Here is a 24,166-nt window from a genome sequence, read left to right on the forward strand (position 1 = left end):
CAGTGTATAGGATTCCCTCATATACTCCAGATCCAGATCCTTCGTCAGGTTCATGAGGTATGGGAAAGCTGAAAAGAGAAGCCTGTGTATTCAGGCTCCCACTGTGAAGGGCGGGCCCACCTGTTCATGTGCAGGAAGTAACCCTAAGGTCTCTAGGCTCTTGCATCAGCTTGGATTACTGGATGCTGCCCTTGCTGTTTCCTCGGCCTCAGACTGCCCTCTGACTTCATGTTACATGAGACGCTTGGCCATGGTTTTGTAACGCCTAACCTGTTGAAAGTGCTCAGTTTGTAAACTTGCGTTCACTTCCTTTTCAGAACTTTTTTAGGAAGTATGCCCCGAGTGAGACTGGACCGAATGGCATCAGTGCCGAGGTCATGGACACTTACGTCAAAAGCTGTGGTAGGTGTTTCAAGCTGCGTTTTTTTCATAGATGCACGAGTGAAGAAAAGCCAGCCATACTGATGATACTGTATTGGTTCATAATTACAGCAAGCTAAGATCAAAATGTCTTGTAAGAAAACAAGGAAAAGGTATAAGGTGGTAAAAGAAATCCTTGGAATCTTGAAGTGCTGGAGGTGAAAGTGTGCGTGCAGTTGATCTCCATATGTTAAGACTTCCCCTCTCTCGTTCTGCCGCTTGGCCATTGTAGAGCTTTGTAATTCCCGCTGAAGTCTCCGTGTTTCGGGTCATTATCATTAAGTAAAGTCTGGGGAACACCTCAGTCAGAAATAATTATTTTTATTAATGTTAAGCAGAACTAACAGTTGTGTTTGGAGAGCGACTCTCATGGCCTCTGAAGTTGTCTGCTCCTGGAAGGAAGTAGGGCCATGCTTTCTGGTGAATTTGTCATTTCCTGTCATGTGTGCTAGTCACCATTCAGCTTATCGTCGTAAGAACTCATTTTCATTTCAAGGAGGGATTAAAAAGATGATACTGGTGCTGGAGCATTGGCTAAATAGACTAGTTCGAGATTATGAGATTATATATATAATGACTGACAGTTTACCTTATATGTATTTATTTAGTCACCATTTGCATATCTGTTTCTAATGAGACGTGCTAAATGGATACTTAAGTTAAAGTTCACAAAGCTTAATTTAGCTTCTGAGAGTAAGAAAAACTCAATAATTTGACAAAAATCTTTAATATTTGCTGCTGCAAATAACTAATTTCTTTAGTGTTCAGGATAATAATTAACAAAGCCAGGGCCAGGGAGCCACAGCTTTCTTAGTGGAGAAATTGGAGACGCTAAAACCACGTGTAAACTAAAGAAGCGCAGATTACTGTCAGGGTCAGTGGAGTGTGTGACCTGTGTGCGGATATGTCTTTCCCAACTTCTGTTGTCTTCCAGCTGGCTACTGTGTGATTACGTACATTCTTGGAGTCGGAGATCGGCACCTGGATAACCTTCTATTAACAAAAACAGGTAACAAATCAGTACCATTAGAAGACATATTTTAGGTCGGGCAGTGGTATCCCATATCTTTAATTCCAGCTCAGGAGGCAGAGGCAGATGGAGTTCTGTAAGTTCGAGGCCAGCCTAGTCTACATAGTGAGTTCCAGGACAGCCCGAAACCCTGTCTCAAAAAACAGAAAACCAAAGAGAGGGAGAGAGACAGAGAAAAGAAGATGTATTTTTGTATGTGGTGTTTTTCCTTTATCCTAGAATCAACTTATTAACAAAATAAGTTGCATAGGAAGGGGGGAATGGAGGAGGAACTGTGGTTGGCATATAAAATGATTTAAAAAAAATCAAAAAATTTTTAATGCATTTCTTTATTTCTATATGTGTATGTGGTTGCACGTGTGCCCTGGTGTATATGGATGTCAGAGGACAGCTATCAGAAACCAGCTCTCTGCCCACCATGTTGGTCTAGGAGATCTAGCTGAAGTCATTGGGCCCATGTGGAAAGTGCCTTTAGCTGTTGAGCCTTGTCACTGCCCTAGATTCTTCTTAAGTCCCTTAAGAGGGGCACTAGAAGGACCCATTAGTAGGGAGCCAGTGAGTGAAGCCTCTAGCCCCATCTCTACCTCTGTAGAGAGCCATGTGTGCGGGCACCACACTCCATGAGCATGCCTAGGTACGTTGTTCCTTCTCCTCACCCGTAGCTTTCCTCGGTTTAGCAGCTGTCTCCCGGTTTCCTTCTCCATGGAGCACCAGGAGTGATCATTGCTTTCTCCCTTCGTCATGATAGCTTGTTTGTTTGTTCTCAGAGTTTCTTTCCTCAGCCTCCCAGTACGGGGTTCCAGCTTACATCACCTGCCTGTTCTCTAAGTACAGCTCTAGACACCCCTCCATTCCTTCCTGTCAGTTTGGAAGAGCCAGCTGCTTCCTTGCATCCTAATCACGCAGGACCAGCTACCCTCTACAGTTTTGCCCCCCTACAGCCTTACTCCTCCCCTCCTTTCCTTTCATAAGGTAACAGCCCAGACCGTTATCCACTAATGTCTTTCCTGGCCTCATCTCATCCTTGCCCATCACCCTTGTTTGTAAGTCTCTTCTCAGCTCCGGGACCCATCAGTAACATGCCAGTTCTGCATTTTCAGTGTCCCTCCTTTAAGCCACCAACATAAAGTCTCCCAAGCTCGTCTTCTATCTGCATGTCACATCACTCCTGCCACAAGAAAGTTTACTCACTCAGATCCTTGCAGGACAGACTTTGACTATTGTCTGAGCTGAATTAGGATGCTCTTAGCAAACCTGTAATTGTTAGGTGGGCATCAACGTGGCACCCTGTACTCATTGCTTCATTCTGTCTTCCTCATGTTGGCTGCTGGTGTTTATTTACGCCAACAGGTATTTTTTAAGGACCTGCTAGAGCTGGGGCTCTTACTGACTGTTCATCAATCATCGCCCAGTCAGGGTGCAGGGCCTGTGCGAGCAGGAGCCTTGTCTGTCATTTAACACTGTGCCCTGTTCCTCTAGAGCTGCGGGCAGCACTTGGCTAGGGGAACAAGAAGGCGGGGTTGGAATAATGGGCAGCTAATCAGCTCTGTTCTTCTGTGTAGTCCTTTCTCTGAACAAATAATTCAAGTGTCTGTAGCTTCTTGGAGAAACTAGGTTTTCAAATGACTGGTTAATGGCATCTTTCTCATATGCAGATGGTTTCTTGTGTTTTTGCATTTCTCTCATGGTAGCCAGAATTTAATGGAATAGTTGAATGCAATCTGACCACTTGCTAATATTCTAACCCTGTTAACTCACATACTATAATAGAATTTCTATATTCATTTTGAATTATCGTATTTATTTTATTGAATTTGTGTCTGAGATGCCATGTTTCTGTTTTGACCACACTGAAGTAGCTAAGACCAAAGGACTTTTTGGTAAACACAGAGGTTTGGGGCTACTTTAACACTTTAGCAAAAGATATTTATAAATTCTCATGACATTTTTGAGAGCATTTTCATTTTGAAGACATTCTCTTGTATCTCTTCTTTAGCTCCTTCCAGAACTACAGTGGTTCGCGCCACTCCTGGCTTGAGCTGGTCTGCAGCCATTCACTCTGCAAAGTAGCTGCCTTACCAGCACTGCAGCTCATGCTGCTTGGCTATCTGGGGTTTATGTCTCCTTTAGTTTGGTACATTTTGTCTTATTGACTTACTGACTTTCTTTCTTTCTTTCTTTTCTTTCTTTCTTCATATCTCGATTTTAATTTTTTGTTGCTTTTTACTTTTTGCAGAGGTGAGAGACACAAGAAGTTGGGTGGGTAGGAAACTAAAGAAGGGAGAGAAAAGAATATGATCAAAGTGTACTGTATGAAAACAATTTTTTTTTTTTTTTGGTTTTTCGAGACAGGGTTTCTCTGCGGCTTTTAAAAAGACATGAAACTCCTAGATGAAAACCCAGAGAAAAATTTTTTAAAAAATTGAAATGAAATAGAATAGCATTTTTTTTTTCACCCAGGTCTTCGTGTTGTGGAAATCAGACTGTGAATTTTTAGTTGTGAGCCTGCATTAGTTTCCACCAGAGGGCGCCTCAGGTTTCCTCTTTAGATAACAAACTTCCATGAAATGTTCATGAAGAACATTCTTTTTCTTTCTGAAAAGCAAGGTATTTTGTTTGTTGTTTTGTTTTTTTCTTTTTCTTTTTTTTTTGGGGGGGGGCGCTGTGGATTTTGAGACCAGGTTTTGCTTTGGAGCTTCCCTGGAACTAGCTCTTGTAGACCAGGCTGACCTCGAACTCAGAGATCTGCCTGCCTCAGCGTGTGCCACCACAAGCCAGCTAGGGTTCATACTGTTATATCCTGCAGTAAACATATAAGTCTTCTTTACCAGGGAACTTAATTAATTAAACAATACCTGTAGGCAAGCGTAAGTCTAGTTGGGGGTGGAAACTCCTAGCACTGGGGAGACTGAGGCAGGCAATCCATCACTATAAGGCAAGGCTAGCCTGTCTGGTGAGAGTCCGTTCCAGGCCAGCCTGCACACAGTGAGAGCCTGTCTAAAAACATTAAAGATTTTAAATAACATAAAAAAATTAAACAACAATACCAGAGAAATTCTTTCAAAATTCTCAGCTGAGGTCAGGACATATGGCAATGTTTCAAGGCAGTTTCAAGTTATGTTCTATATAAATAGTATGATAGCTGAGCCTTAACAGAGTGAGTTCTGACTGTTGGTTCACTGCAGGAAGTACATTTCCGTTCTTTTATTTTTAAAGTGCCTCATTTTAATCATCTTTCTTTGTGCATTTTTGATCCATTATGCCATAAACATAAATCTTAAACCATATTAGAAGTTGAGAACTTTGGGTTCTCCTATGTAGCTGCCATGTCTCAAGAGCTGATACGGAATGTCTCTCTGCTCTGTTCTTATTGCCAGCATAGCAAACAAAGTTCAGCGTGAGGGTCTGCTTTGGTGGTGGCTATGCAGAGTAGTCAGAGGTGTCCTGTTATCTCTGTGAAGGTCTCTGTTGTGAGGTGTAAGGCTTCAGATTTAGCTCACAGTGGCCCAGGGAATATAGCTGGGCTGGGAAAGGACCAGTGAGGGACTCGAGGCACGTGTGAAATAAGGTGCTTCTGTAAATATGGATAATTCAAAGTGTGTTTAAAGATAATGTAAGCATGACATTCAATTACAGATTTCTCTAATTTTTCATTTCTTGGTTTGAGTACTTTTAGCTGGTTGGGTATTTCCTTAGACGAACAGCAGAGGGCACTGTATATCCACCATAAAACTGTAGGCCTTTATCAAAGGCCTGTTAGTTAATTAGGTTTTTGTTTTTTAAGGGATTTGATGTTTTACTTGATACTGAATTGTTATGCCAGCCTGGAGAAAGCAGGAAGCTACAGATTTAAACTGGCATGAGATTGAAAAGGGGATTTTTGTTATTCACTGCTGATATCTGTGGATGAAACCATAGCTTAGTCGGTGATGGGTCATGGAGAACTTGTTTTAGTTACTAGTCTATTGCTGTGGTGAAACACCATGACCAAAGCCCCTTTTATAAAAGAAAACATTTAATTTGGGGCTCGCTTTAGTTTTAGAGGGTTAACAGGGGTGTGGTGGCAGGCAGGCAAGCAGACTGGCCTGACACTGGAGCTGAGAGCTTATATCCTGATCTACAGGCAGCATGTATAGAGACTGGGCCTGGCATGGGCTTTTGAACTTCAAAACACTCCTCTTTCAACAAGGCCACACCTTCTAGTCCTTCCCAAACAGTTCAAGTAACTGGCATCCAAACATTCAAACATGAGCAGCCTATGGGGGGATTCTCATTATACCACCACAGGACTCAAATGAAATGAAGCTTGAATTTATCATAACTCTTTTGATAAAGAATTATTTTTATTTCTGGAGATTTGAAGGGATGTATGTGTTCGTTGCTTTTGATACTAACCTAAAAATGAACCCTGGATGCTAGCATTCTTGGTTAAATGGGAACTGACTTGTAGCTCCTAAAACAGCCCACCCTCTCCTGAGAATCAGAGTGACCTGCTTCGGGGCTTCTGACAAAGCTCAGTTTAACACTGGTCACTGCTGACCTAAAGGGTTAGTTTGTCAGAGTATCTCCTGTCCTTAACTTCCTTATTATGCTTTGTAGTTTTATGTGTAATTAACTTTGCTAGAAATTCTGAGGGAAAAAAAAAAACGGACTTAACAATGAAGGCATTTATCTCTAAAGTAAAGTTCTGATGCCTCTGGGCTATTTACACCCTCTGTCTTTTTTCCTGGACACAGTAAGGCTAGAACCCTTGTCCTGCTTATTGTGTGAGGCTCACAGATATGGCATGGTCCAGGGATGATGGCTCTGTCAACACTGTGGGCTTCCCTCGAGGGTGAACTACCGACTGAGATAAGGATGCCTCTTCTGGCTCATACAGTTAGTTGGACTCCTAGTTTCAGAGATAAGAAAATGTCTAATATATTAAACAGTTCCTTTTATCTGCTGCTTTTTGAATGATGCTTTAACAAGAGCTTGATGGCTCTCAAGTGGAATGAAGGCTCCATGGTTGTGGTGGTTTGAATAGGCATGGCCCCATAGATTCAAGTGTTTGAATGCCTGGCCCATAGGGAGTGGCACTATTAGGAGGTGTAGCCTTGTTGGGGGAAGTGTGTCACTCTTGGGGCAGGCTTTGAGGTTCTATATGTTGTTAGTTTTTATTTCGCCTTATGCTTTGGCTTTTTTGGCTCTTTAGGGGGCCTACTACACAGCTCCAAAATAAATCACACATGGGGTCTTATTCTTTCTTTTAAATGACTGGCCTTAGCTTGGCCTTTTTCTAGCCAGCATTTCTTATTTTAAATGATCCCATCTACCTTTTGCCTCTGGGCTTTTCCCTTTTCTTCTATAATCTTACTTGCATCTTGCTCTGTGACTGACTAGGTGGCTGGCCCTTTCTTTTCTCACTCCTTGGTCTCTCTTGCTCTCTGATTTCTCCTTCTATTTATTTTCTCTGCCTACCAGCGCTGCCTGTTCTTTCTCCTGCCTCGCTATTGGCCATTCAGCTCTTTAATCGACCATCAGGTGTTTTAGACAGGCAGAGTAACACAACTTCACAGAGTTAAACAAATGCAACATAAAGAAATACAACACATCTTTGTGTCATTAAAACAAGTGCTCCAATGTGTAAACAAATGTTAACACATCTTAAAATAATATTCCACAACACCTATCTACTTAAGCTACGCCTAGTGTCGTACAGCATCTCCTGCTGCCTGGGAATCAAGATGTAAACTCTTAGCTCCTTCTCCAGCACCACATCTGCTTGCATGCTGCCATGGTTCTTGCCATGATAATAATGAACTAAACATCTGAAATTGTAAGCCAGCCTCAATTAAATGTTTTCCTTTATAAGAGTTGCTGTGGTCTTTGTGTCTCTTCACAACAATAGAAACTTTAACTAAGGCAATGGTGTATAACACAAACTTGATAATGACTTCGTATATGAATAGTTTTTTATAACTATAAAATGAAAACAGATTTATTGATTTAATAAATAATATAAACTAGTAAAATTTAATCTGATGACATTTATGTGTCAATGGTTATAGCATGAAAACTACATACCATTCACAGTGTGAGATTTGGTATGAATTTGGACTGTCCTGCCCCTGTGAGGATGCTTAGGTATATGCCATGTGAACTATAGACCCACTGTCTGTTCTGGATGCCACCAAACGATTTCAAAGTGCAGATTGTCTCTGACTGTGTGCGAGTGATACACAGTTATTAAAATCTTCATGTTGAATGTTTATTTGTGTGATTCCCTCATGGGCAGAAATGAAGGGCCACAGCTCCCGGCCATCTGTGTGACCCTGGGAATAAACAGCTGGCCCTCTGTAGCATTCTGTGGTTGCCATGGTGTGGGGTTTGGAAGTTTGGGTTCAGTGCGTTAATTTATTTTATGTCTCATATTGTCATTTCATGGTGTGTTTGCAGAGACGTAATCAGCATCACAATTGCAGAAGCATCTGGATAGCCAGCCATTCTGTCATTATCATTAGCTGGAAACATTTAGAATGGCTGTGTTGTCCGGGGGAAAAAAAAATAAACGAACTCAGAAATGAAAGGATGCCAAAGTAGTAAGCTTTACCATGGCATTCAGATGCCCTCTGTTGTCTGTTTAAAACAGGATCAAGAAAGGGAAGAAGGATGTTAAAACTCCTACTTGCTCTCCAGCCTCTAGAAGAACGTTCCCTGTTTCAGCAATGTTAAACGTTGTCTGGGCTGTAGCTAGAATGAAGGTCCTTGGCTTAATAGATGCAAAGCAGACACATGGAGAGTTCCTGGTGCTCGGAACTGCCTGGATTCGGGATAGTAACAATAGAGTATGACTTCTAGTGACTCCTACTGGCTCATCATAGGTTGAGTAGGGGAGAAAGGTGAGTGGGCATCTTTTAGTGTGGTAGTAACTGCTTAGGGAACGTGTGCTCTTCTGTAGGCTACAGGAGCCCCGAGAGCTGATGCAGAGTGTGCCCCCTTGTCGATGATGGTCGGATGGCTCATTCTGTAGCTCCTTGTCTTGGTTTCATTTGCACCATCTACACCAGAAATAGCAGAAGAAGCAAACCCAGCTCCTACATGATTTAACCACTTCTTTATTTAGAAAAGGTTAAGGTAGTGACCGAATGGAAGAGAAGCTGGCTTTTATGTGTAGCTGTTCCAGTGTGAGTCTTTAGGCAGTTAGGATAAACATCCATTCGCCCATGGCCTGCTGCCTGTGCTGGCAGGTCCATTTCCCAGACTTGGTGTTTGCAGCTAAGCTGTTAAGCACACTTTCTCTCCCCTAAAATGTCCAACGTAACCATTTAGTTCCTTCTTCTGATAAAGATGTCTAAAAGTTGCGGAAAAGTAGGTGGCTTCTCTGTTGACTTGTACCAATTCCTGTCATCGGTGAGTCTTGGGTACCGTGAATTCTGGATGCTCAGGCATCTTCAAAGCCGCCGTTATTAACATTTTACTGTCATTTGTTTGCTTGTGTATTTAGTTAGTTATCTGGGCGGGCTGCATGTGGAGGTCAGAGAACAGAGTGCTCGAGCCTGCTCTCCCCTTCCTCGGGGTGGGCCCTGGGATGAAACTCACAACACCAGCCTGGCAGCAGGTGCCTTTTCCTGCTGATCATCTTGCCAGCCTCAGGATTTATTTTTGAGAAACATTCAAATTTTAAATTTTTACATGTTATTAAAGTATTTAAAATAAATACTTATTATTGGACCTGATTATTGGATGGTAAACAGCTTAATTTAATTTTGAATAAATATTATCATTTTTAATTGCTTTCCCCATTAGAACCAGTTAAGACGTTAATCATGCGCCCTTAATGGCTTTTGGTTGGTTGTTTTTTTTGACCTTATGTCGTGTGTGTGTGTGTGTGTGTGTGTGTGTGTGTGTGTGAGAGAGAGAGAGAGAGAGAGGGGGGGGGGGGCAGCTGGCTTTTAGAGCATTTACTGTGTTCCAAGTACTGTGTTACAATATTCTCTTGTGATTCTACATCTCAGGTCATCAACATTATAATTTACACAGTGACACTAGGATGGGTCTCTGCAACATTTCATAAAGATGGGAATTTCTTTAGTGCTTTGGTTAATTGTGCTCCCTATTAGGCCCCGCCTCTTCCTCCTGCAGGGTTTACAAGCTTAGTCTCTGCGCCAGTCACTGATGCATGTCTCCCCGGGACAAAGTGACTGCTAGCACTCAGGATAGCAGAGAACAGGAAGGCATAGCCAACATCTTAACCAGGAGTCAGCGTGGAAAATTGATTGGCACAGTGTTGCTTGTGCTCATGAATGGTAAATTCAGTCCTCAAGGCTGGTACCTTTGATGGGAAAAATAAGGTGGATGATAAATTTCCATGTGAAACAGGACAGTTAGGTTGCCCTAGAGGGGAATTTATTTAGCTTTTATCCTCCCCACCCCCAAGCAAGACAGGGTTTCTCTAGCTTTGGAGCCTGTCCTGGAACAAGCTGGCCTTGAACTCAAAGAGATCCACGTGTCTCTGCCTCGTCTCTGCCTCCAGAGTGCTGGGATTAAAGGCAGGCACCACCACTACCCGGCTTTAGTTAGCTTTTTAAGCCAGTTAATTCCATCCCTTAATGGTTGGTGCATCCTGTGTGCCAAAAGCTGAGGCAGGAGTTAACAGCACTAAGTGCCAAGTTTCTGCTCTAAGAATTCAGTCCAGAGCATCCTTGCTTCATGGCAACTTGTCAATCACTAGGTGCTTCCTGGATTTCATGTACTCGTAAGCGGACCGATCCCATTCCTATGTGTCTGCTCTGAGATTATGATGTAAGACTTCTCGGAGGAATTGCAGCTGTGTTCAGCTCTTGTTAGACATAAATGTAGTGTTCAGATTCCCTGTCTACAGCTTGATATTTGAAGGATTTTTTTTTGAAAGTCATCATTTCATAACAGTCGGTATTTCATTTTAGGAGTACTAAGATCAAAGTGGCTGTCTGCCTCATAAAGAGCAGTTCATTTTACTTAAGGAACAAGAGATTCTCTGCTGATGCTGAAACTGATTCCTCTCTGAGTTGGCCAGATGTTTGTTCCTTGATTCTGCAATTCTATATACAAGATAAAAATTTTAAATTAATATTAATTGGGATGGTTTTAGGCTTGCTTTTTTCATTTCCAAGAGTTGAACTACACTGTATTCTGAAGGGCATGTTTGAAGGTATAGAATAATTTAATGAATTATTCTTTTTCAGAGGCACTTTCGCAAATTGATTAAAGTATTTTCTTCCTCGTTTGTAAAGACACTTGTAGAAATGACCAAGGTTCTTGTTCACATCCAGGCAAACTCTTCCACATAGATTTTGGGTATATCTTGGGCCGAGATCCAAAGCCTCTTCCTCCTCCAATGAAGCTGAATAAAGAGATGGTGGAAGGAATGGGAGGCACGCAGAGTGAGCAGTACCAAGAGTTCCGAAAACAGTGTTACACGGCCTTTCTCCACCTGCGAAGGTGAGGACTGTGTGTCTCAGAACACTAGGATGAGTGTGGAAATGTGTGTTTACTGTTCAACCTTTCTCTGAAAGACATAATGGCATTTCTCAATATTTGCTACATATAGTGATGAACCCAGCATCAAAGGATACCTTGCTTTCCTACTAATTATCCCATCTGTAACCTACCAGTTGAGTAGCTGGCATTCTGTGAGACAAGGCTACCCAGGAGGAGTTTTACCCATCCTTTCTCCCTGGAGGTGGTGGCGAGCAGCGTAGTAGCCACTGCCCTGCCTTAGGTACACTCTTAGTCAGCCATTTTCTAGTAATGCTTTCTCCACCTCAGTTTTGGATGCTGTTCAAGATAATTCACAGGTTTCATTTTTTTGTCTCTTCAGTGACTCATTCTACTTTGAACAAGGTTTATTTTACTTTGTCCTTTCTTCTTCAATGTCACTCTGTGCTTCTTTCATCATGGTCTGATTAAAAAGACTGGATGACTTAAGTTACCAGGAAAAAGATAAAGTCATGTACTTGAATATGAACAAAGTTCTGACAATCAGAAGTGACAGGATCCCTGGCTTTTTAAGTATTTTCCACCTAACTATGCAAAAGGAATTTTCCTAGTCCAGCAGAAATCCTAGCGTAAGTTATGCCTGCAGTCCATCCCAGGGTGGGTCAAGATGGTTTGGCCAACCTACAGGGTCTGTACCTCTAACCTCACCAGGTTATTATGCCATGTACAAAGAGCAGCAGTTGTGGTTTTGATTTGTAAGTATTTATTTCTCCTTATTCTGTTTACTAGAGCAGCTAATAATAATCTAATACAATAAGAGCAGTGAGAACAGACTTCCCTGCCTTGGACCCTGCTATAGCCTTTAGTGCTTTGTAATTCAGAACAATGTTAGCTGTAAGATTTTGGTAGATGTTTCAATTGTGTCTACCTCACATAGGACCATCTGTACGGTCCACAGATTGGCACTCCTGGGAGGCTTTGTCGACTTTGAAGAGGAGAGGTCCTTAGGTGATTAGTGCTGTGCCAGGGTGCCCTGGGGAAGGGGTCTGGCAAGAGGTTGCAGATTGATAGCTGGAGTCATGCCCAAGGATGTCTGTCTCACTGAAAGCAGAAGGGAAACAGCGTGTTTTATGAACTGCGAGTGGAACATTGGTACAATCATGTAAGGAGGCCGCTTGTTGATTCCCGGCTGCTCAGCCCCGAAATAATCACACAGAAACTGTATTAATTAAACCACTGCTTGGCCCATTAGCTCTAGCTTCTTATTGGCTAACTCTTACATATTAATTTAACCCATTTCTATTAATCTGTGTATTGCCACGTGGCTGTGGCTTACCACCTAAAGTTCCCAGCGTCTGTGTCCAGCGACTCATGGCTTCTCTCTCCTTCTACAGTAGAAGGAAGAGTGAGAAAATAGAAGCAAATTATTAATGTCAAGCTGAGGTTCCCATTCCTTACTGCAAACAACATCACAGAGTGACTAAATATCCAATATGAGTGAATATTGATGTGGGGTGTCCTTCTGTATAAGTGTTGCTTTATTGGTTGATATATAAAGTTGTTTTGGCCAGTGGCTTCACAGAGTAAAGCCAAACAGAGTGAACAGAGTGAACAGAGTTATATAGAGAGTGCAGGTGGAGTTGGGGAGATGCCATGCAGCTGCTGAAGGAGAGATCACTAGAACCTTACCGATAGGCCACAGCCTCGTGGTGATACATAGATTAATAGAAGTAGGTTAATTTAAGATATAAGAGCTAGCTAGGAATATGCCTAAGCTATTGGCCAAGCACTGTTGTAATTAATAAAGTTTCTATGTGATTATTTGGGTCTGGGCTGCTGGGAAACGAACGAGCAGTCTCCATTTAAATATACACGATGTCTGAGGGAAAAGCTGGGGCCTTCATATTACAATTTCTGGGTCTCATACCATGGAATATTAACTTTTTAGAATTTCCATCTAATAATGACATTACCCTCTTTTTCAGAAAATATTTTTATAAATAAGAACAAAGAGGAATACACTGTCATTTCAATTAGAGTTCTGTAACATTGAAGATTTGTCTTTTTAGATGACAAGTATGTTTTTTTATGACTACCTAGGTTGTCATTTAGCTGTGGCTAAATGAGTGGAAGGGAAGTAACATCCCATGTGTCACTCAGGAGCAGCTCCATGGAGTCGAGTTGTAGCTCCAGGAAGTACAGTGACTGTTGTGTGTGTACTCATATTGTCTCCTCCTTAAGAGTCGAGCTGTAGCTCCAGGAAGTACAGTACTGTTGTGTGTGTACTCATATTGTCTCCTCCTTAAGAGTCGAGCTGTAGCTCCAGGAAGTACAGTGACTGTTGTGTGTGTACTCATATTGTCTCCTCCTTAAGAGCCAACCTGTAGCTCCAGGAAGTACAGTGACTGTTGTGTGTGTACTCATATTGTCTCCTCCTTAAGAGCCAACCTGTAGCTTCAGGAAGTACAGTGACTGTTGTGTGTGTACTCATATTGTCTCCTCCTTAAGAGCCGACCTGTAGCTTCAGGAAGTACAGTGACTGTTGTGTGTGTACTCATACTGTCTCTTCCTTGGGATTAGTAGGAATCACACGATTGCAGTTGCCAACACTTTTGGAAGTGTTCTTGATAAGGCAAAGAAACCTAAAATTCTCACTCACTGGTTTCATTTTCTTTCTTGTTCTTGTAGGTATTCCAATCTGATTTTGAACTTGTTCTCCTTGATGGTTGATGCAAACATCCCAGATATTGCTCTTGAACCAGATAAAACTGTAAAAAAGGTAATTTTGTGCTTCTTTTTGTCTGTAATGCAATCTACATTTCATAGTAAAAATGGGTAAAGACTTTAACAATGCATGCCCTCTCTTTATTCCAGCTCGTAGATTATTAGCAGAATCTAAGGAAGAGTCCTATGCGTTCTTTTATTCATGTTTCAGACACAGCAGTCTCAAGTCTTCTCTGGCACAGCTGTTCAGTTCCATCTGCCCTCATCTCTGTACCTGTAGCATGAGTCTAGAGAGACAGCTAGCTCACTGAGAACTGCTCTTCCTCATCCTCAGATGGGTAACTCTCCCAACATTGCCAACAAGATGCCTGACTTGGTCGCAGGTGGACCATGCTGGGGATCACATATCTTTTAGATGTCTCCCCTGTCGTCTTCTTTTCTGTCCCCTCTGTTTTGGATATTGCTGTGTCACTGTAGAGTCCCGCCATTTGTTTTCTTTGTAAGCACCCTATAGTGATAACTAGTGGAAGCTGCTACATGCAAGCAGTCAGTCAGCTGTCCTAACTAGAATTTGAGCAGGAATGGGAGAAAAAAGGCAGTGGGTTTGGATACTTCCCTTTAATCTACTTCTCGGAGCTGCTTCTGATGAGAGCAGATAGAAGAAAGATTTTGTATCCAAAGGTAAAAGATGATGATACAGATCAGTATTCGTCCTCAGAGAAGATTGTGAAGGGCTTTTAACTCGCAGAAGTATAAAATCTCTGAAAGACAGTAGTATTTTTCAAGATAGATCTGCCCCGGCTTTAAAATTAGTGACGGCGGCTTACACCAGCAGATCTATGTCTAGCTCAGTGGACTTTGGAAAATTAAGTTCAGCAGTGATTATACAGGAAAAAGACCAATTCTTTCCTCAGGCTTAGCAGGCTAGGAGAAGTATCTGAGTGGAGTTTATTTTCTTCAGTCTTTTAGAAAACAAACTCTTAGCTGGGCGGTGGTGGTGCTCGCCTTTAATCCCAGCATTTGGGAGGCAGAGGCAGGTGGATCTCTGTGAGTTCAAGGCCAGAGAGAGCTAGTTCCAGGACAGGCTCCAAAGCTACAGAGAAACCTTGTCTTGAAATACAAACAAAAAACTCTTAAAGGGTGCTTGTTTTATTCTGGCAGATGGTACATTGGCCTTTCCATTTCTTGTTTTATCCAGTCAGCAATATTCAATGATTTCTTGTTGTTGTTGTTGTTTGTGTGTCCTGTTCTTGTCTTTTTATTTTTCCTTTACTGGCTAAAGCTCATCCATCAGGAAGTATAATTGACTGATGGAAAACTCTTGAGCTGTGAAGGATGCCTGCACCAGCTTCACGTGTTCCCGTGTTTCGCTTGTATCCACTCTGTTAAGGATCTCTTCTGTAGTTTCTTTTAAACTCATTTGTCATATCTCCATCATGTTCAGTCTTCCCTGAGTGTGGCTGTTCAGAAGCCATTTGGGAAATTTCTGGCAGTGTTGATCAGACTTGCGACAGACAGCGGTTTCTTTGACCAATTAAGCCATGCCATAGTCATTGTTTCCTTTAGCCACTTCTGCTGGGTGTGGACAGTATTTTCTTTGCCTGCTAAGCTGTGTTCCAGACAGTGGTCTCTGCCTAGTAAGCCATGCCATAGGCACCGGTTTCTTCTGCCAGTTCTTGTCTTTGTGCATCCTCTGTTGCACCACCACCTATTTCAGGAAGTCACATGACTCTCTTACCAGCTGTCCTTAAAGCACTGTTTCAAAGTGCAGAGCAATTCCTTTGTGAAAAATGAGCCAGAAAGCAAATTTGTTAGATACCTTTTTAGACTAGTAATTCCTACCACTTTATTTCTGTTAAATAGAACTTTAAAGGGCATTTTGCCATATTTTTTGAAACTGTATTTCATAACAGATGTCTTTACTTTCTGATCCTTTATCAAAATGTGAAGTATCCAGTTAAATATAGACTCAGCACTGTCATAACAGTGCTTGAAATGTGTGTTGTAATTGATTGAAATTTTTCTAATATTAGTTGAATTACTTCTTTCCAAAGAAGTAGACTTTATACTTTGGTGAGGTGATGGTTGCCACCATTACTTCATCGTGTTGCTGACGGGACAACACGCCAGCTAGGCGAACACACAAGTGTGCATGAGGCTGTTTGTTCACAAGGATGCAGGTCAGATTGCCTGGTAGGCCCTAGCATTTCCTGGGTTTGGCTTCGTAGAGTAAGTAACAAGCTTTATAATTCTTTGAGAAATGATTTCTTGCACGTAACAATTTTGTTACTCAAATTCATCTGCTTGAGCACAAAATTGTCCTAAAATATGAAATGCTGTTAGCAGGCTCAACCCCTAAACATGGGCCTTGGCCTTTAATCCACAGCAGCAATAGGAAGGTCTCTGGCATGGGCCTTCAAGAATTCACTGATCTTAGACCCTAAGTTCAGAAAAGCCTGCCAAAAACTGGCAGACAAGAATGCTGCCTAGAACAGGGAACATAAAATAGGTTTAGTTATATTTCCTTAGGCTGTTCCACGCCTTCATCAGACCCCATGAAATAAACACAGTTCCCCCTCTTCCATTGGGTCTTCACTTTCTGAAGGAGAACTAATGTTACTGAAATATTCATGACAGATAAAGGTGTGCACCTTTCTGTTATATAAACATTATATGTGACAGATAATTGTGTGTGACCTGGGATATGCACGGAGGCCACCACCTTGAAGCCTGTGCTGGGGAGCTTTCCCTCCCTGCTTGCCAGGAGCTAGTGTACCATTGCCAGCTGTACACATCAGAGGTTGCCTCGTAGAGTGGGTCAGAGTGTCAAACAGAGCTCGGTTATATAATAAGTTCACTCAAAACTGTCATAATTCTCTTAAACCCAAACGAAGATGTTAGATAGTTTAATCAATAAAACTACATTTTGATAAAACTAATTTTGTTGTTAATATAACCAGAGCTTAGTGAATTAAATAATCCAGCCCTGAGCAAATCGATCCTATTAGTTTATTATGTAAATATAATATGTGTTTTATAAATATTAAAATATATGTGTAAAGTACTGAAATCATATGAAAATAAACACTTTTGGGTTGGCAAGATAGTTCAATAGGTAAAGTTTCTCATTGCCCAGACAGTTGACCTGAATTTGATCTCAGAACCTATATGGTAGAGGGCAGAAATTGTTCCCTGAAAGTTATCTTCTGACTTCCACAGACACACCCAGCACACAGGTGGGAGCGTGCTACGTAATCAATAAGCAGATGAGCACACATAGACATGGGAAGCTGAAGGAGGCCAGCTGGGTCACGTGTCAGTGTGGGCTACATACTGAAACAGTGTCTCAGGGGAAATAAGAAAATTAAAAACTAAAAGTACATAAAGCACATCTGTAACCGCTGCCTATGTTTGGCCCATGCTAAGGACTTGTGGTCTCTAGATCTGCTGTTCTGAAATGAAAACCCGCTCCTGCGCTGGTACTCTGCTTTCCCGTTCACCTCCCCGTCCCCTGCACAGTGTCTGAGCTGCCGCTTGTCTGTGAAGTCGTGCCTGGTGTTTGTGGGATAGATGTCAATGGAATCCATTTCCCTGTGCACAGAAACTAGTAAGAGGGACAGACGGAAAGTGGGACAAAGTGAATGAATAAAAGTTCTAACTGATTAGGCAATGGTGGATGATAAAGGTGGGGGTGGCATCTTGAGTTGGCAGTGACCTTGGTGAGGTTAGCTGTAGCCAAAAAAATGGCCCCACTGGGAAAGATAGAAACTTTTTATGAGACAATTTGGAGGAGACATTTTGTAAACCTGCAGCAAGAAATAAGGCTTTTGGCTATAGAAGAGTACAGCCCTCGGAACAGAACGCGTGCTCCCTAACAGTTCGTAGCTTTGTGGCTAGGGATGGCGAGTTGAAAAGGTGATCTGATCTTCTAGGGAGTTTTCAATCTTCCTGGCTTGTTAAAATGTATAGCCATCTTCAGAAGGTCGGTGTGGGAGGGCATAGAGTAAAGATGTTTAATGGAACCACATATAAACATGACTGCTTAACAGCCAGGGCCTTGTCGTTCCTGTTCCCTTTATTTCAGTAATTAAAAGGAAACCTCTAAAGTTTGATGCCAAGTTTATTCAGTAATTTAAGGCATTCCTTTCTATTGGAGAGTTTAATGGAGACATTCTTTCTTTGGATTGATTTCCTACTAAACTTTAAAACAAAGAAATTATATGTATTATAAATAGTTGACTGTATTTGAGGTAACCTGTAAAATTAAATTGCCCATGATTCCTGCTGGATTGCCCATGGCGCCTGTTGGCTCAGCCTGAAGACGGCATGGTTTCCCATGCACCATGGGAGACATGAGACTCCGGTTTGCTTCAGCAGCAGCTGTATGCCTTGTTTACAGTGTCCAGTGGTGGGTCCCCTATAGCCATGGGTGGGTGGGGATTTGGTTTTCCTCTGTTTTTTAAAGTTACTCATTTAAATCCTCGTCTATTTTACACTAAGGAATTTTGGTTTTGTATTTTAATACAGCACAAATAAATGATCTCCAGAAAATGATAAGTCAGAACTTTTCCTTTTGTCTGGATGAATCAGATTTGTTCCTTTGTTGTAGTTATTTTTATGATGATAGTATTAAGAAGTTGCTACAGGGAAAACAGTCTCCCTGCTTTGTTTGTTGTTTAATTTAGAGATAGGATTCTCTGTAGTTGAGGCTAGCCTTCAAGTCATAGTTCTTCTGCCTTCATCTCCCAGAGTCGTATCCAGTTTCATCCAGCTTTCTCAATAGGAAGAATTTAATGGGGAAAGTCTACATTTTATTTAATTGAAAGCTGCTTCTGAGTGAGAGATCCTGAGCACTAAATTATTCTTATTCGAAGGTCTTGCTCTATTAACTTATGTGAAATTGAACTCTCAAAAATGCTTAACTTAAAAAAAATACTCAACTTAAACAAAACCACTGTGCTTCATAGTAAAAAATGTGTTTCAGGACTTTATTGGAGGAACTTAAGAATTGTTAAGATATATATATATATGATTGAATATAGTCAACTTAGGCTATATTATCCCCGTATGGTGCAGAAACTTTAGGCCAGTCTATGGACTTTATTTTATTAAATTCACATTTAATAATTTTTTTCTGTAAATAGAAAACTAAATTGGATTGATAACGGGAGCAGGGAAAATTACTGTACCATTGTTCAGAGATGGAAGTTTGTATAGCTTGGTACAGGTTGGGAGGTGTAGAATGGTCTTGAGGTTGCTGGGTGCATCATTTGGAAAGGGGTGTGTGCGTATTACATGCAGATGAAGGCACTAGGCTGTCAAGTGCATTACAACGAGGGTGTGAGTGCAGAACTCAGAAGCAAGCAGAGACTTGAGAAACTACCTCCTATGCTTTCCCTGCCTGAGACGGTTGTGTCTGAAGGCTAGGACTTCCCAGTGTTACTGTCACTAGGGACACCTTCTGATATGTGGCCCATTGGTGACTGGGATGTCCATGCAGCATATAACTGAACCTGTTTTGGCTCATTTATGCTTTTAGATCACTGGGTAGAGGAAATGTAGACACCTCAAAATATGATTACCCACTGTGAGAATGTTGTTGCTGGCTAAGTGACCCTTAAAGAGACGCTGTTTGTTTCTTGACTATATAGCAGTTGAAACGGGGCTACTGTGGCACAAGATTGCAAGTGGATCTCCAAGATCGGGCAATTTGGGCATTTCCCAAATGGGGAACTACTCTGACTGTTTGGATGTCTTTAGATGTCCTGATGTCTGTACTGAGTGTTAGAGTACCCTGTTTGACAACAGTGACCAAGAGTGCAGGTGGCCCTTGTAAGGCAGGGTATGAATAAGTGGTACTGCGTTTCCAGCAGCATACATAAGCAGAGTGCCTGTGTAGCTCTGAGAGGCGAATAGCGGGATAAAACTTTGAGCTTATGGCTTTTTGCTTCAAGGCAATTCCAGATTGTAAATATAAGTAAGTAAAACTGAGCCAACTGTTCAACAGTGAGTGCTTAGTGTTCGCTGGAACCTCAGTCAATTTAACTGCCTACCTACTAGGATGAATCTTTACATCAGCACAACAGAACCTACAGTCTCTGTTCCATACCGTCCAGAATGCATGTGTTGATATCTCTGTTTATAGATGGATAAATGTGGTACCAAGCCAGTGAACACAAAGGCAGTAAGGGGAAGCATATTGAGGTGATACATGCTCCATGGATCCCCGGGAAAGCTGAGCTGGAAGCGTGGCCCCTCAGGCAATGTGCCAACTTACACAGCCATAACAGCAAGTTGAGTGTCGTGCCAGCGTATAGAAGTTATGTAGGCTGAAGAGAAGAGGCTTAAGTGTGATGAATCAGCAGACTCTGAGGAAGGCAGAGGGCAATGACAGGTGGCCTCGCACACGTCAGGAAATAGTAATAATTGACCACTTGTATATAAGCCTTACTAAAGAAAATGCCTCATATCTGGTACAGAACGTTCTTGTGAACTATGACCATCAAGGTATGGGTGTGTCAGGAGTTGTTAATATGATCTCACCTTGTTTTGTCTATTTTTGTCACTCAGTAGCTCTTGAGCTGAAATGCTCAAGTATAAAGTGCATTTGGAGCTAAAGTAATGGCATTTCTGTCCTTAGAAGGAAGCCATATCTGTAATTGGAAGTGATACAGATACATTCAGAACTCTTTATTGGCATAACTTTTGGCATCTTGATGATGCCTGTCAGTTTGATCCTATCACTGCAGAGCATATTTCCTGACTTGTTCCATTAAAAGGTTGATGTTGTCTGTGGTTCCCTCTAGGTTCAGGATAAGTTCCGTTTGGACCTTTCAGATGAGGAGGCTGTGCATTACATGCAGAGTCTGATTGACGAGAGTGTGCATGCGCTGTTTGCTGCAGTGGTGGAGCAGATCCATAAGTTTGCCCAGGTAAGTTCCCAAGGGCTGTGTGCTCGTAAGGAATCATTAGAGATGCTCCTTGCTGGCTGACATTATCCTTCCTGGTTTTGTTTCTCCATCAAGCCTTAATGGCATCTTAGCAGTGGGTGAAGGGAACATCTTGAGATCATATTATTCCTACATAGAGGAGCACTGTAGACCCCGTCATAGGAGTCTTTGTCCCATGTAGTCTGTTACAACTTACTCCCTTTGAAACTTCAAGGCTTGTCACATGAATTTAGACACTTTGGGTTCTGGTAAACGCTGCAGTATAAGGAAAGGAGGCTAGAATCCAGGGAAAGCAGTCTACACCCATCAGTGAAACAGATCAGTATTCATGTTAGCAGTATCTCTCGTGTGCAAGGAAACTCTGCATGGCAGCCCTGGATGATGACCTTCAGATTTAATCTGTTCCTGGTAAGAATTTCATAATGAAGATGAGTATGAAAATGGCTGTCAGCAAAAACAGGCAGGCGCCTTCTCTTGTGAAGTTTTTCCTTACTCTGCATCTTCACTGAATCTCTGTTCTTGGCTCTCAAGTTCAAGGTCGTTGTGCAGATCCATCCTGCAGTATCTAGTATGCCATCAAGCCCTTTCTGTTCCTTAGTTCTTAGTTACTTCTTTACTAGTCCTTTCCTGAAGAGTGTTTTAATGTAGGTTTTCCTGGTTTGATAATACCTTGAATAGTAACAACTTTTGGGTTTTTTGTCTTTTTTAGTTTTTTTGTTGTTGTTGTTGTTTTGAGACAGGGTTTCTCTGTGTAATAGCCCTGGCTGTCCTGGAACTCGAACTCAGAGATTCTCCTGCCTCTGCCTCCCAAATGCTGGGGTTAAAGGTGTGCACCACCACCACCCAGCTAACCGTTTTTTTTTTAAACTTTCCTCTGTATTTAAGTCTGTTTCTATTCATTCTTATATTTATTCTAAATTTTGACCAGATATTCCCTGGCATATGTGAAGATTGTGTATGTTCTCTTCTTCTGTGTTAGATTTATGCACATGTTCAGGATACCCGGTGTAGGGAAAAATCCGGCAGTGACCTGCTAATTACTGTCTATTTTGTTCCAGTTGTTTGAAAGTTGCTGTGTTTGGTTTTAAGCGTCAGCAGCAGTATCAAATGTAATAATATAGATGCTTGATTATTTCCTGAACTTGAGTCCATCAAACAATGAACTTGATGATCTTTACATGTTGGTCTTAACAAAATTCTCTGATGAAGCCAGCTTAGGTAGAAGGGCTAGTGTCAACTCTTGTCCATCCAGAAGAGAAAATCACTGTGCAAGATTGTTAGTGCTGTATCTTTGAAACTTTAAGTCTTAAACCTAGACATGTGTTACCATGTTGAGGCCTTTGAACAAATAAGTAGAAAATAAAATATACACTAATTTTTGAGCACATAAGTAAATACCCTAAGTAATAAACATTTCCACAAAAGCCCTTTATGAATTTATTATTTTCTTCTACGACTATTCAGTGTCCTTTGTTCTTCAGCTGCGTATATAAATGGGAATAGAGGTAACTGGACTGTGGAGCTTGTGGTTCCTCTTGTGATAAGTAGCAGAGATTTTTCTGTTGCGTTTGTTTTTACTGTGTGACTTGGCATAGTAGTCCCTCCAGAGTCCATACTCTTTCCTCATGTTCCTTGATTTTGAAGTTTCCTTGTCTATATATTGGCCAGTAAAACCCAGTTCTGCTGGCTGTATTATTCACGTTTCCCATAAAGTGTGAAGTCATGTAGCTGTGACTGTTCTTAACTAGCCACATCCTAAGCCACAGCACCGACGTCCTTCGGGATACCCAGTGCACAGACTTCTTAGATGTAGTTCCCTCTGTCTCACCTCTGTAGAGAAAGGGCCGTTTTGTGTATAATAGCCCATCTGTTTGGAACACAAGGTATCGGCCTACCTTCTTTTCTAGATACGAAATATCTTTTAAAGAAAAGAAGTAGATGCTGTTCAGAGAACCATTATGTAGTCCTTACTTCACCATTAGGCTTGAACAATAGCAGTGTACAGTTTCTCATGGAACAAAACAAAATACTGGGTTCTGTTACCAATGAAATTCTTCACTAAAATCCCATTTTTTTTTTTTATTTAGAATTTTTTGGAGAGCCAGATGATTCCCTAAGCAGTGTTTAAATAACATACCAAAAGGTCTAATCGTCACGTGACAGCCTGTGTCCCACATGTGTTCCTAATGAATTTGGCTTATATGAGGAATAAACAGACAGCAGTCATAACTGCAGAGAAACAGAAATAAGAGAGGCAGCGCCACCTATTAGATACCTGTCTGAGCCAGCACTGATGGCAGCTCGCTGCATTACCTCACGTGGTTGTCTTGGCTGTGACATACCTTCACCTTCTGGAAAATTGAGGCCAATTGGTACCATGGTCCAGATCCATACCTGTCACTAAAGGTTTTTTGTGGCTATGTACTCAAGATTCACTTTGTCGGCCTTTATTATGAGAAGTTTGTTATGAATAGGGTTATCTTTATTATTATTATTACTTACTTACTTGTAAAAAAAAGAAATACTTTCATCTTTTCCCCCTAATTTTCTGGCCATCAAAAGTAAAAATAATCTGTTGGACATGAATTTGCATACCTTTAATCCGGGCACTTGGGAGGCAGAAACAAGTAGGTCTTTGTGAAGGCAAAGCCACTTAGTCTGCATATCTGGCTAGACCAGGACAGTAGCACTACATAGAGACCCTGTCTCAAAGAATAAAGCAAAATAAAAATAATAAGTTAAAAAATTTTAAACTGCTCAAAAGCCACCAAAACATGTAACACATAAAGGAGCTTCCTGGAATACTTAATCAGAAACAAATTCTGTGAATGTGGAACAGCACTGATTGGCCTGTTGGGCAAAGCCATCCTGAGTGTCTCTGGCCCCTGCTGTTCTGCTGAGTGTAGTCAGCCCTGCTGCTTGGCTACCAGTCTCTCTCTCTCTCTCTCTCTCTTTTTTTTTTTTAAAGTGTTAACTATTTATTGACAAGGGAAGTATAGATGCATTCATTTAAATAAGATAAGGGTCAGAACATTTAAACACTTCTTTTCTCAATTGAATGTAAGAATCCAGGATACATAGTCAGCAATAATTCTGTCTTGTGACTCTTAAAATTTTTTTTCTTTCTTTTTTTATATTTATTTATTTATTAAAGATTTCTGTCTCCTCTCCGCCACCGCCTCCCATTTCCCTCCCCCTCCCCCAATCAATTCTCCCTCTCTTATCAGCCCTAAGAGCAGTCAGGGTTCCCTGCCCTATGGGGAGTCCAAGGACCTCCCTCCTCCTTCCAGGTCTAGTAAGGTGAGCATCCAAACTGCCTAGGCTCCCACAAAGCCAGTACGTGCAGTAGGATCAAAACCCAGTGCCATTGTTCTTGACTTCTCAGCAGTCCTCATTGTCCGCTATGTTCAGCGAGTCCGGTTTTATCCCATGCTTTTTCAGACCCAGTCCAGCTACCAGTCTCTTGCTACATGGCTGTGGCATTGAGGTCTTCCATCTGCTTCATTATTGTGATGGCAGCCTCCTGCCTGCCTGATGGGTGCCAACTACAATTCCCAAAATATTAATTTTCTGTCATACAGAT

General features: G+C 41.6%; 1 protein-coding gene across 1 annotated transcript in view; it reads left to right on the top strand.

Moving 5' to 3' along the window:
* LOC121441902 (phosphatidylinositol 3-kinase catalytic subunit type 3) overlaps positions 1–24,166 on the top strand; it is an 89,186-nt gene that overhangs the window by 62,666 nt on the left and 2,354 nt on the right. The window contains exons 20-24 of the mRNA XM_041643309.1: positions 318–402; positions 1,355–1,429; positions 10,744–10,912; positions 13,598–13,688; positions 20,440–20,565. Of these exons, the coding sequence (XP_041499243.1) occupies positions 318–402; positions 1,355–1,429; positions 10,744–10,912; positions 13,598–13,688; positions 20,440–20,565 (546 nt within the window). The remainder of the gene's footprint in view (positions 1–317; positions 403–1,354; positions 1,430–10,743; positions 10,913–13,597; positions 13,689–20,439; positions 20,566–24,166) is intronic.

Source organism: Microtus oregoni, unplaced genomic scaffold (assembly GCF_018167655.1).
Source record: "Microtus oregoni isolate MIOR12 unplaced genomic scaffold, Mior012 000083F_ref0000379, whole genome shotgun sequence".
In the NCBI taxonomy this organism is placed as follows: domain Eukaryota; kingdom Metazoa; phylum Chordata; class Mammalia; order Rodentia; family Cricetidae; genus Microtus; species Microtus oregoni.